This window comes from Barbus barbus (genome assembly GCF_936440315.1).
Source record: "Barbus barbus genome assembly, chromosome: 36".
In the NCBI taxonomy this organism is placed as follows: Eukaryota; Metazoa; Chordata; class Actinopteri; order Cypriniformes; family Cyprinidae; genus Barbus; species Barbus barbus.
Genome location: NC_136714.1, coordinates 23,198,979 through 23,212,480, shown reverse-complemented (window position 1 = coordinate 23,212,480; position 13,502 = coordinate 23,198,979). Strand labels below are relative to the sequence as shown.

The following is a 13,502-nucleotide window of genomic DNA, read 5'->3' as shown; positions in this document are numbered from 1 at the left end:
GTTTCATCTCATTTTAGAGTTGTTAGAAAAAATATATAACTGTTTTGTTTTGTTTAATTTTATATTTATTTTATTAATAAAATAATAACAGTAACAAAAAATAACGTGATTAAGCAATTGAATAATAACAAACAACATTAATAATAATTACAAGAACAATAATTATATTATTATTATTATTTAATAATAGCAATCCCTTAATCAATTTTTTAAATAACTTCTATTGTACCTATGTAATAATAATAACCTATACAAATATAATAATATGAATAATTATTATTATTATTATCATTATCATTATTATTATCCTCTGAATTTTAACACATTGTATTGAACTTGTGCTGAGAATAAGATTATATTGTTATTTGTTATATATTGGGAATCAGATTAAGATTAATAAGATTATTATTATTATTTTAATAATATATATTATTATTTAATAATAACAACCTCTTAATCTATTTTTCTAATAATATTGTAACTATAAATATATAACTAATAGTACTTTAGGTAATAATAATAATAATGACCTACAAAAGTATTATTATTATTATTATTCAATACATTACGATATTTTGAACTTGTGCTGGGAATAAGATTATATATACAGTCATGGCCAAAAATATGGCACCCTTGCAATTCTGTCAGAAAATACAACCCTTCTCTCAGAAAATTGTTGCAGTTGCAAATGTTTTGGTACTCACGTTTATTTAATTTTTTTGCGTCGGAACAACACAAAAAAACAGAAGAAAAGTCAAATCTGATACAATTCCACACAGAACCAAAAAATGCACTGGACAAAATTATTGGCACCCTTAACTTAATATTTGGTAGCACCCCCTTTGGAAAAAATAACTGAAATCAATCGCTTCCTGTAACCATGAATGAGTTTCTTACACCTCTCTACTGGAATTTTGGACCACTCTTCTTTTTGCAAACTGCTCCAGGTCATTCAGATTTGAAGGATGCCTTCTCCCAACTGCTGTTTTGAGATCTCTCCACAGGTGTTCTAGGGATTCAGATCTGGACTCATTGCTGGCCATTTCAGAACTCTCCAGCGCTTTGTTTGTAACCTTTTCTGAGTGCTTTTTGAAGTGTGTTTCGGGTCATTGTCCTGCTGGAAGACCCATGACCTCTAGTGGAGATGCAGCTTTCTGACACTGACCACTACGTTGCGCCCCAAAATTCTTTGGTAATCATCAGATTTCATGATACCGTTCACACAGTCAAGGCATCCAGTGCCAGAAGCAGCAAAGCAACCCCAAAACATCTTTGAACCTCCACCATGTTTGACTGTAGGGACTGTGTTCTTTTCTTTCTTTCTCATTTCTTTTTCTGTAAACAGTGCCATGATGTTCTTTACCAAAAACCTCTACTTTTAAGTTACCTCTACAGTACGCTCTCCCAGAAGGACTGTGGTTTTGTCACATAAGTTTTAGCAAACTCCAGTCTTGCTTTTTTATGCCTTTGTCAGCAGTGGTGTCCTCCTGGGTCTCCTACCATAGCGTCCTTTTCATTCAGATGGCGACGGATAGTGCGAGCTGACACTGTCGTACCCTGTGTCTGCAGATCAGCTTGAATTTGTTTGGAAATTAACCAGGGTTCTTTATCCACCATTCGAACAATCCTTTGTTGTAATTTTTCATTTAATTTTGCTCTTCCGTCCACGTCCAGGGAGGTTAGCTACAGTGCCATGGGCTGTAAACCTCTTGATGATATTGTGCACAGTGGACACAGGAACATTAAGCTCTCTGGAGATGGACTTGTAGCCTTGACATTGTCCATGTTTTTCCAAAAAAAATTCTCTCAAATCCACAGACAACTCTTTACACTTCTTTCTTTTCTCCATGCTCAGTGTAACACACTACACAAAGGTTGAGTGAACTTTTCTCCATTTTAACTGGTTGCAAGTGTGATTACTGTATTGCCCACACCTGTTACTTGCCACAGGTGTGTCTAAATACAAATTACAGGAGCATCACATGCTTGAAAAGCAATTATTTCTTACAATTTTGACAAGATGCCAATCATTTTGTCCAGTCCATTTTTGAGTTCTGTGAAATTTTATCAAGTTTGACTTTTTTCTCAGTTTTTTTGTGTTGTTGCAGTGCAAACAAAAACAATAAGCACATGAATACCAAAACATCTGCAACTGCAACAATTTTCTGAGAGAAGGGTTGCATTTTTTTGAATTGCAAAATTTGAAAGGGTGCCGATATTTTTGGCCATGACTATATATATATATATTTTTTTTTTATATATTGAGAATTTTATTATTATTATTATTTTCTAAAATAACTCACTATAAAAATGCATGATATAATATATAATTCTCTAAACTTTAACTCTATTATCCCAACTCTTTTCTAATAGGTTATGTAGTGACTCAGCTGGTGACATCATACGGGTCTGATGGCCACTCATTGGCTCTCACTGAGACCGGAGAGGTGTTCAGCTGGGGTGATGGGGATTATGGGAAACTTGGCCATGGGAACAGTGAAAGGCAAAGACGACCCAAACAGATCGAAGGTCTGCAGGGAGAGGAAGTGGTGCAGGTAAAGAAAATTACTGTCTGAGCTAATCGCCAAAACCATCACATGATCAGATTTTGTTTGATTTTGTCATTTCCCTCTTTCAGCTGGCATGTGGGTTTAAACACTCAGCCGTCATCACAGTGGATGGAAAACTCTTCACCTTTGGCAGTGGAGATTCTGGACGCTTGGGTCAAAGGTCAACTTCGAACAAGATGGTCCCGGAGAGAGTGACAGCACTGGATGGGTTCCACATTGGACAGGTGCTTCTTCTTTGTTTGGACTTTCATTCTAATGTGCGTATATGACCTTTAACCAGCGCGTGATGAGTGAAGATGACCTTTTCTGTTGTGTTTAGGTGTCATGTGGTATCAATCATACTTTGGTCCTGTCGTCAGACGGCCTGACCGTGTGGGCTTTCGGAGATGGTGATTATGGTAAACTGGGTATTGGACCATGTACAGTGAAATGCTACCCACAGGTACAGTCTTACTGATTGATCAGGTACATTTTCGTTCAAAAAGTTTGAATTTGGTAAGATCTGTTCATATTTTAGAAAGATGAATATTGTGGTCACCAAGGCTGCAATTATTTGTCCAAAAATACAGTAAAAACAGTAATTATGTGAAATATTATTACAATTTAAAATAACTGTTTTCTATTTTAAGATATAATTAATAATAAAATAATATAAAAAATATAATTAATGTCTGTGATACAAAGCTGAATTTTCAGCATCATTACTCCAGTCTTCAGTGTCACATGATCCTTCAGAAATCATGCTGATTTGGTGCACAAGAAACATTCTTATTATTGAACAAAACTTTCTTTGATGAATTAAGTTCAAAAGAACAACATTTATTTGAATGCTTTGTAACATTATAAATGTCTTTATGGTCACTTTTGATCAGTTTAATGCATCCTTGCTGAATAAAAGTAATTTCTTTAAAAAAAAAAAAAGTCTTACTGACCCCAAACTTCTGAAAATCAGTGTATGTTTCCTGTGTTTCTATTCGTTGTTAGAAATTGGAGGCTCTTTGCAATAAAGGCATTAAAAAGGTTGGATGTGGAACACATTTCTCAGTGGTTCTGGCCAAAGATGGACACGTCTACACATTCGGCCAAGGTAGACCCTCCAGAAATCATCATCATTATCCAAATGTGTTTGTGTGAAAATGTGGAATCATCTACATTTACTCTATTGTTATTCTAGTCTGAACCAGTTTTTCTCTCAAAATAATATTTTGATCGTAAAGCTGTGTTTTTCAAATGACCTTTGTGTTGTTGAGAAAGCCCTTATATGCGTGTATGTTTTCACAGAGCGTCTGATAGGTCTGCCAGACTCCATGCTGAAGAATCACAACCGGCCGCAGATCATTCCCGCTCTGGAGGGCGTCTTCATTGAGGACATCGCTGTGGGCTGCGAGCACATCCTTGCTTTATCCAACACTGGAGACGTGTATGCATGGGGCTGCAACTGTGAGGCCCAGGTACAGTCAGCAATGATGTTTAATGATGATTTCTGTGGATATTTGTGAATTTGTGAATATTTAGTGGAGCTTACATCCTCTTTGTTTGTATTGCAGCTGGGTCTGGGCCATTCCAATCCTGTCAAAGAGCCCACTCTGGTTACTGCTCTACGGGGCAAGAACATCAGGCAGATCTCGGCTGGACGCTGTCATACTTCGGCCTGGACCACACCGGCTCTGTCAACCAGAGCTTCAGGTACAAACAAATCCCAGTGAGCTGCCTTGGAACTTCATAAGTAAACCATTTTAAATCATCTACATGGGTAACAGCTAATAATGTTTACTTATATGCACCATGCAACTAGCACTGTTCAATAATAAGTTCGTTCTTATTGGTACTATGAAACAAAATTACAAAAATTAAAGATTAAATTTTTTAAATGTTAAAAATGTTTTTGTTTTTTTTTAAAAGAAAGAATTCAACAAAATCCTAAAAATGTCAATGAATTTGCATAGTAAATATTTCATTTTTTATTTTTTTCTTAAGAAATTAATGCTTTTATTCAGTAAGAATGCATGCATTAAATTGACCAAATGTCAGTAAAACATTTATAATGTTTCAAAAGGTTTCTATTTCAAATAAAGTTGTTGTTTGAACTTTATATCCTAAAAATGCTGAAACAAGGTTTACACAATATAAGCAGCACAGCTGATTTCAACATTAATAAGAATAAGAAATTGTTTCTTGAGCAGCAATCAGCATATTATATTAATTTCTAAAGACTTGAGTAATGATGCTGAAAATTCAGCTTTGCATCTCAGGAATAAATTACATTTTTAAATATATTTAAAATGAAAACCGCTATTTTAAGTTGTAATAATATTTGACAGTATTACTATTTTATTAAATATATTTATTTATATTTGATCAAATAAATTAAACCTTGGCCTTCTGTCAAAAATATAAAAATTCTTACCGACCCAGACTTTTGAATTATATAGTATATTTTCTAGTTATTCTTGTCTCTGAAATATGTAATTGACTAGACGTTGCTTTTTAGTACAGTCTCTACAAATATGATTTTTAAAACTTCTTATCCAGTAGCAACAAACAACGGGCAGACTCATAGAAAACCCTGAAAATGTATTGGTCAAAAGCTAAAAAAAACCTGTAATTCAGATATGCAAAATGTTTCTGCTGAATCCATATCTCAGCAAAAAAATAATAAAAATGTTCGCATCTCCACAGACTCTGACCTCATCAGTGAACGTCTGTTCTAGGATCAGTTCCTCAGCGGTTGGATGTGAGAATTGTGTTGGATGTGAAATTGTTTTTGCATTTCATGTCAACAACTCTGACTGCGTATTTTGCAGGTTGTTCAGGGATACAGCTGGGTCTGCCTCAGTCCGTGCCTCCGCAGTATAACGCCCTCAAAGACTGCAGTCCTGAAGAGCTAAACACCCGTCTCAGAGTGCTGTACCACTTCTCTGATCTTATGTACAAATCCTGGAGGCTTCTGAACCTCGACCCCCACAGTCAGGTACACAATCAATAATAAAACAGGCACACACTCACAAACACACACACATTCACGTGAATTACAGCATTTGCTGCTGATGTTTCACTGGGAAAAACTGTACTCTGACTCCCTGCCAAGAACCTTTCATCATTTTCTAAGCTCAGCTGAATTTGTGTCCAGTGTGAAAGTGTTCCTTGTTACGGTTCTTGTTTTTACCTCCAGACTAATAGGTCTGTGTCGGTCGATATCCGAGCAGAAGTTTTGTCTGACCGTGTCACTGTCTGGCTGGTTTCCAGGTAAATACTTCCCGTTACAGCTCAGGTACCTCTGCCATCGTACAGGGCCAACTCAGAGGCCTCCTGTCCCCGAAAGTCAACACACTTCCTCTCGTTCGCACTATCGGCAGAACCATGACCCAGGGAAAGACTTACGGCCCCCAGATTACAGTCAAACGGATCTCCACCAGGTATGAGCTTTTAACCAGGGCTGCACAATTAATCAAATTCACCGAAATCACAAAATGGATTAGGGGTACTGTCAAAATGTGCTGCGTGATTCAGAGCGAAACGCAGCACTGTGTTCTTTTACATGCAAGCAGCTCATGAGGTGGTGTTTTCAGCGTTTCAGAGTGTTTTTTTATTTATTTTTGTAATTATTACTTTACAGTGGAATATTACAATAGTAATAATTATCAATATTAATTATTATTATTATATAGACACTATTATTAATTATTATTTTCTGAACCGGAGCTCCATGTTATGTACTTGTGCAGGAAAAAATATATATTTAATAATGTTTTAAAATAAGAAAAATTAAGCATTAAAATAAGCCAAAATACAACAAAAACATCAAGATATTTCTTACACTAATTCACAGTAACTGTTTTTTGTTTTGTAAAGTGTGATTTGCTGTGTAAATAAAAAGAGAAAAAAAAAGAGTATAACTCCATGGCTATTTTTGTGAATATTTATTTTTCTAGTTATTGTGTATAAATTAAAGAATTTAAAAAATAATAGTAAAAAAACTTATCCTTAATTCTCATCCAGTTAATCATGAAAAACGTAAAAATCCAAAGGGCATTTGAATATTGCTATGTACAATTAGGCCTTGAAGTCAAAAATTTGAGAACCACTGGATTACAGGAACACAAGAAGTGTAGGAAATGTACTGTATAGGTGGATAGTTGATAAACCGTGTTTGTTAACTCTGTTTGAGCTACATATATTTTTCCTTTTTTTGCCAAGATTTAAACTCTTTACTTGAAGTACCTAACCTTGTCCTCCAATCCACAGAGGGCGCTCTAGCAAGCCCATTTTCGTGCAGATCGCCAAACAGGTGGTGAACCTGAACCCTACTGAGCTGCGTCTGCCCTCCAGAGCATGGAAGGTGAAGCTGGTCGGAGAAGGGGCGGATGACGCCGGCGGCGTGTTTGACGACACCATCACTGAAATGTGCCAGGTAAGTCCATATTCTTAAACTCTTATCACCTTCGCATTCAGGCATCCGAAACCGAATTCTCTTTTCCCAGGAATTACAGTCAGGTGTGGTCGAGCTTCTCATTCACACTCCCAACAGCTCTGCAGATGTTGGTAGCAACACGGACAGGTACGTTGTAGATGATGAAATGTATAATCAGAATATGTAGCGCTGATGTATTTTTGTAGGCTAAACCAGAAGGTAGCTTCACCCTCGTTTCCTCAACAAAACCCAGTAGTTCTTGGTTATGGTCTACAAAAATATGTCATCCCTGCAGCACTCTATTGGCTATAAATAGACTGTTTTTCTACTAACCTCCATTGTCTGGACAGGTTCTTGCTGAACCCAGCAGCAGTCTTGGATGATCACTTGGTGCAGTTTCGCTTCTTGGGGATCCTAATGGCAGTGGCCATTCGAACCAAAAAGCCCTTGGATCTGCACCTGGCACCGTGGGTATGGAAACAGATGTGCTGTATTCCTCTGGGAGCCGCCGACCTGGAGGAGGTGGACCTGCTCACGTACCGCTCACTTCAGGGCATCTTACACCTGGACAACAGCGTGATCAATGAAGAGAACTTCACAGTGGTGAGGCACACTGACCCGAGAGACCAGCAGAGATCATCCATTCAGACATGACTTTCTCACTGTCTTTTATTCTGGATTTGTAGATGATCCCTCTGGACTCGTTTGTGGCTCACAGCGCTGATGGCACATTGGTTCCGGTGATTCCTGGAGGGCATAACGTCCCTCTGACATTCTCCAACAAGAACGATTATGTGGAGAGAGCCTTGCACTACAGACTTCACGAGATGGACAGACAGGTATCTGCCTCTCCTCCAGACACTTTAGAATAAGAATGATGTTACCTATACTTTTCACTTAAAGGAATAGTTCATATCGGCAGATCTTGCATGCTGACAATACATAATGGTAACGCAGTTTTTGTGTATATATAGGTGGCATCAGTGAGGGAGGGCATGTCCTCAATCATCCCAGTCCCGTTGCTTTCCCTGCTCACGGCTCGACAGCTGGAACAGCTGGTGTGTGGCTTGCCCGAGGTCGCCGTGGAAATGTTGAAGAAGGTGGTACGATACCGTGACATTACTGACAGCCATCAGCTCATTGGCTGGCTGTGGCAAAGCCTTGAGGAATTCACCAATGAGGAGAGAGTCCTGTTCCTGCGCTTCGTGTCCGGACGTTCTAGACTGCCATCCAATCTGGCAGACATCACACAAAAATTTCAAATCATCAAAGTTGATCGGGTAAGGCTACTGTCAGTTATAGAATATCCTCTTTATTATGTACTAATTAAAAATAGATTAAAAATGAATTATTTCATTGAATGAATTTAATTAAAGCTGCATAATTTAATATCTACTTTATAGTCAATTATAAAAAAAAATAATTTAATGACAACAAATTAGATGTAGACAAAATTGCAAAAATGAAATTTACTTTCGAATATAATTCAGAAAATTATTTTACTAAAATTCCCCTAAATATTTTATTTATTAATGTTAATTTATATGAATAGGATGTCAGTAGATTTTGTAATTGAAAGGGACACAAGATATTTTATGTATATTTTTTTGTATTATATAATGTTACATAATTTTTAATATTATATAATGAAATTACCTTTTGAATACAGAATGTACTACAATTCATCCAAAACTGGAAAATGTTTAAATGATGTATTTTTATTTATAGCATTCTTAATGTTCATTTATATGAAAAGGGTGTCAGTAGATTTCATAACTGAAAACAAAAATAGTTTAGGTATATATAATGAAATTACTTTTTGGGTATAGAATTTGGAATCATTTTACTGAAATTTATCCAAAAATTGTAAATGATGTATTCTCATTTATATGATTATTAATGTTTATTTATATTAAATGGTTGTCAGATTTCAAAACTGAAAAGGGACAAAAAAATACTTTATTGGATTAACTTTTGAATATAAAATTATAATTTAGTAAACAATTATTTTACTAAAATTCTCCCCAAAATGGAAATTTTTAAATTGTTGTCAGTTTTGTCAATTGTAGTTAAAAAGTTACAGAAATGGTCACAGTTATCGGCCAGTATTGGCAAATATCATCCGATCAATCAGCCTAGCTAGCTAATTATGTACTTTCCTTGCCTAACGGCAGTATGTGGATTGGGAGGAAGTCCAGGTCTTTGCTCTGACTTTGTTCTCTCAACAGCCTATGAACGGCCTTCCTACGGCCCAGACGTGCTTCTTCCAGCTGCGCCTTCCTCCCTACACGAGCCAGGCCATACTAGCCGAGCGCCTACGCTATTCCATTCACAACTGCCCCTCCATAGACATGGACAACTACATGCTGTCACGCAACACCGACCCCGCGGACGGCTCCGACACGGAGTACTAACACAGCGCTCACAAAAACAGACTCTATAACACTACAAAGCACAACATAACCCTCATAAATGCCTCCGGTTGCACTTCTTCCTCATACATGCAATACAGTTCTCAGTCACAAAACCTTGCATACGTACTCTTTGTGGTACCCAGAATGCACTGCAGACGCCTGTTCTTCCACAAGGTCAAAGGGAGAATATTTAAGCAATTCAATTCTTTATTTATTCCTTTTTGTATCATCTTTGTGTCTCTGAATGTTGCAGGAAACTTCCTAAAACTAAAAAATATTACAATACCGTTACGAGCGCCGTACCTGGAATGGTCGCAAGGTTTCTTCTCTTGGCATTAGCGACAGAAACTGGGGTCGGTTTGTAGGTGAGCACTTGGCAGCTAGCTTCCTGTCCCAGTTTATGCCAAAGGCTATTAAAGTACTGTACTGTACTGTACACGATACCTTCTGACTCAGTGGAAAAAACAAAAATGTACTGTGAGTCTGAGAAACAAGTCCCAGAGCAATCGTTGTTTGGGCATTTGTATCAAGCTAGCTTGTATCTTTAATGAATGTATACTTGCAAATGCCATGCACGTGTGCACTCCAATCTTTTATTTGCCAAATACTGTACTGATGCTGTACATTACATAGGGTTTAATGAATATTAACCTCTTTTTTTTTTGCAACTGTGAAACAGCGCGTGGAGATGTTTGGTGATTGTTGTGTTCGTCTGCACTCTCGCTCTGAGTGCAGGTTTGTTACACTATGCTGATTGGTCATCAGTGTTATTATGTGTATGCCTCATTGCTGGATGTAAAACATGTTTTGACTGTTTTTACTGGTGTGTTTGATAGAGGAGAGTCGCTCTTTACTCTCCAACCTTCTGTATGCAGTGGTTTACAGTATTGGTAAATTATTATTATTTGTTTTTCCTAAAATATTTATCTGAGTGAGCTTTATGTGTTGGAAAGACGACTAATGAGGACTCATTGCGCTGTTTTGCACTTTAGACCTGTATGCATTGCGCTTTAGGAAAATCATATTCACTATAATATTTACAGATTTCAGATTAATTTATCTAGAGATTCTCCTAACCAGAGCCACTACTGATATAAACCTCTTGGCTGATTGTTTTATGGAAGTATCCAGAACTAACTTTAACACGAATGATTACTTCGTTAGGCTATGGTGGTATTTGGTGATGCTCAAATTTCAGATTAAGCCATAAAACAAGAATGATTCAAGAAGTTTCCTTAAACTGTATGATATCTCATGGCGATGGCCTCTCAGTTGGAAGATGCACTGTACTGTAAATTAAATTGTGTACAGATGTTCGTGTCAGCTTGAGAAGTCATTTAATTTGATTCTAAATGTTTTTCTGATTATGAAAAGTTTTTATTTCTGCCATGTTTTTGTGTTTCTGTTCCAGCTATTCTAGTGTATCAGAGTTTTACATTTCCAAAGACCAGACAAGGGAAAACCAGTCAGTTATCCGAAGGATTGGAAGTCGGTTGTGATGCAGTAAATATAAAGTACAATAATAAAAAAATTATTTATTCAGCAATTTTTCTCTGCGAGTTGCCGTCTTCTGCCATTTTGGAGAGTACCCCAGAACGTAATCAATGTAATCAGCGTTGTTTACGTTCAGCATGTGTGCGCTGTCTACTGAACGTAAACAACATTGGCTGGGTTTCCATCACCCTGTTTTAATGCACATTTTGAAGTATCGCAAACGAGTGATGGAAACGGCAAATTTAGAATAAAAATCCTTTAATTTGCAAAACAGTTTACCTAAATAATCGCTAGAGGTAAAAAGGGTGCGAAAAAGGGTTAATGCGAATAATGGGAGATGGAAATGCATTTTGCGAATAAATTCCTCCAAGCGCATCAAAAAGTCATGTGACTTTGCGCTATGAGATGGGATAACTTGACTAGCAGCGGACTGATCTCATTCCACAGCATCTGAAATGTTGTTATGGTCATTCTGAAATACCTGAGGAAAATTTGTCAAAGTATTTCTGTATAATTGTCTTACATGACTGTGTTCCCAAAAATCAGCATTCACCTCCGAAAGCAATGACAGCATTTATTGTGTTTCGTCTGCTCGCTCTGAGGCACAAGTAATTTTTCATATATGAAAATTATTATATTCAGTAGCCAGAGCTGGGTAGATTACTTACAAATTGTAATCCGTTACTGATTCCAGATTACATGACAAAAATTGTAGTCAGTAACGTAATCCGTTACATTACACATTTTAGGTAATATAATCAGATTACTTTTAGATTACTTTTAGATTACTTTTGATTTAACTCATTAATCACATTGATTTAAATAGCATTATCTTGTACCATAATGATGTAAAAAAATGCAAAGAGTAAGAAAACTTGTTCCATTCATTGTAATTTACAATATAAAGTGCATGAAACATTATATTACATCAAGGTTTCCCAAGCTAGGGTTTGTAAAGGAACTGCAGGGGGGTTGTGTGTTTAATGAAAAGCTGACAATTAATTAAATCATAAAACATTTTTTTTTTTTTTTAAACAAACTCCCTTTTGAGGAAAGTCCCTTCACTCGACGGCCATATTTGCAACGCCTTCTTAATCTTAATGAATGGGGGAATCCTGAAATCTCAAAAACTGCTTGCTGAACTCACTATTAAATTACATATGTCAAATCAGCAACAAAAATCTGAAATTAATGGTCCAATGAATGTTGTTTCTTATGCTAAAATAGCATTTAAAAAGCTTATTTTTCAGGCTAGATCAGCCAATGCGCATGCGGAATCATAACCTGCTTATACTGTGCATGTGCATTAGCTGGTCTAGTTAGGTTTCTATGGGAAATTTGGCCCTTTCATTTAGAAGGTGGGACTATTCCTACATATTGCGCATTGCAGTTTCTCCCATTCATAAGTAGGCCTATAGGAGTGAACAGTCTTTGTATTTCTATAGTCTTTGTTTTAAATAAAACAATTACTAAAAAATATGAAATATTTTTATTTACCTGCATGCCATGTGATCATTAATCAACATCAAAGAAACCGTGAAGATGCAAATGTGATACATAATTATTGAAATTTATTTTAAAACCTTAAAGCAAATATATTCGGTGAGTAAGGTATAGATGACAAAAAGTTTTGGAATGCCTGCAGTACATGTAACTAAGAAATAATGTGAATATGTGCATTTTAATTAATTAATAACACATGGTTTAAAAAACCTACAGAGTAATAATTTAAATAAAAATGAATGTGTTCATCAGTAGTTGATGCAATGTTGAAACCCTTCTTAAACCTGAAATTATTTTTATCCAGTGGTCGAATGCTGTCTCTGTGTGAATGTCCACAAAACTGGACTATATATACATATATAATATGTATATAATAGCTAGGCTATTTTAGAAAGGAAAATGCAAAAATGAAAAAGAGAAATTGGGGAGAATTAATCATTTATGAATAATTTATTGCAATTGTGTGAATAATATGTAATCATGTAATGTAATCCATAAAAATGTAACTGTAGTCTGATTACGAGTACTTTAAAATGTAATTTACTCTAATTACAAGTACTTAATTTTTGGAATCTGATTACGTAATCCAGATTACATGTAATCAGTTACTACCCAGCTCTGTCAGTAGCTTATCCTAGTTTTCTATAGGCTATTTAGTGCCAGTTTACCAGGAAGTGACGATTTTGTTCTCTTTGACTCGTTGGATGGAAGCGGTGCTTGTTCGCAAATGTTTTATGTGATATTCCAATTTTGGATGGAAACCTAGTTACTGATTGATTACGTTCTGGGGTACTCTCCAAAATGGCAGAAGACGGTAACTCGAGGAGAAGAATTGTTGAATAAATTGTTTTTTTTTTGCGCACAAAGTATTCTCGTAGCTTCGTGAAATTGCGGTTGAACCCCTGATGTCACATGGACTATTTTACCGATATCCTTGCTATGTTTCTGTGCATTGATCGTGGTAATATCATTGCTGTCTATGCAGGGTCAGAGAGCTCTCAGATTCCATCAAAAATATCTTAATTTGTGTTCTGAAGATGAACGAAGGTCTTACGGATTTGGAACGACATGAGGGTGAGTAACGACAGAATTTTCATTATTGGGTGAACT

General features: G+C 36.2%; 1 protein-coding gene across 1 annotated transcript in view; it reads left to right on the top strand.

The window, feature by feature from the left end:
- Nucleotides 1-10,939, top strand: part of LOC306855532 (putative E3 ubiquitin-protein ligase HERC1) — a gene marked incomplete at its 5' end in the record, with an annotated part of 83,632 nt that extends 72,693 nt beyond the window's left edge. The window contains 14 exons of the mRNA XM_079394287.1: nucleotides 2,374-2,555; nucleotides 2,639-2,794; nucleotides 2,890-3,012; nucleotides 3,555-3,657; nucleotides 3,852-4,021; nucleotides 4,118-4,256; nucleotides 5,375-5,541; nucleotides 5,817-5,986; nucleotides 6,816-6,981; nucleotides 7,052-7,128; nucleotides 7,332-7,584; nucleotides 7,668-7,820; nucleotides 7,956-8,261; nucleotides 9,210-10,939. Of these exons, the coding sequence (XP_079250413.1) occupies nucleotides 2,374-2,555; nucleotides 2,639-2,794; nucleotides 2,890-3,012; nucleotides 3,555-3,657; nucleotides 3,852-4,021; nucleotides 4,118-4,256; nucleotides 5,375-5,541; nucleotides 5,817-5,986; nucleotides 6,816-6,981; nucleotides 7,052-7,128; nucleotides 7,332-7,584; nucleotides 7,668-7,820; nucleotides 7,956-8,261; nucleotides 9,210-9,395 (2,351 nt within the window). The 3' untranslated portion in view covers nucleotides 9,396-10,939. The remainder of the gene's footprint in view (nucleotides 1-2,373; nucleotides 2,556-2,638; nucleotides 2,795-2,889; nucleotides 3,013-3,554; nucleotides 3,658-3,851; nucleotides 4,022-4,117; nucleotides 4,257-5,374; nucleotides 5,542-5,816; nucleotides 5,987-6,815; nucleotides 6,982-7,051; nucleotides 7,129-7,331; nucleotides 7,585-7,667; nucleotides 7,821-7,955; nucleotides 8,262-9,209) is intronic.
- Between the last annotated feature and the right edge of the window lie 2,563 nt (nucleotides 10,940-13,502).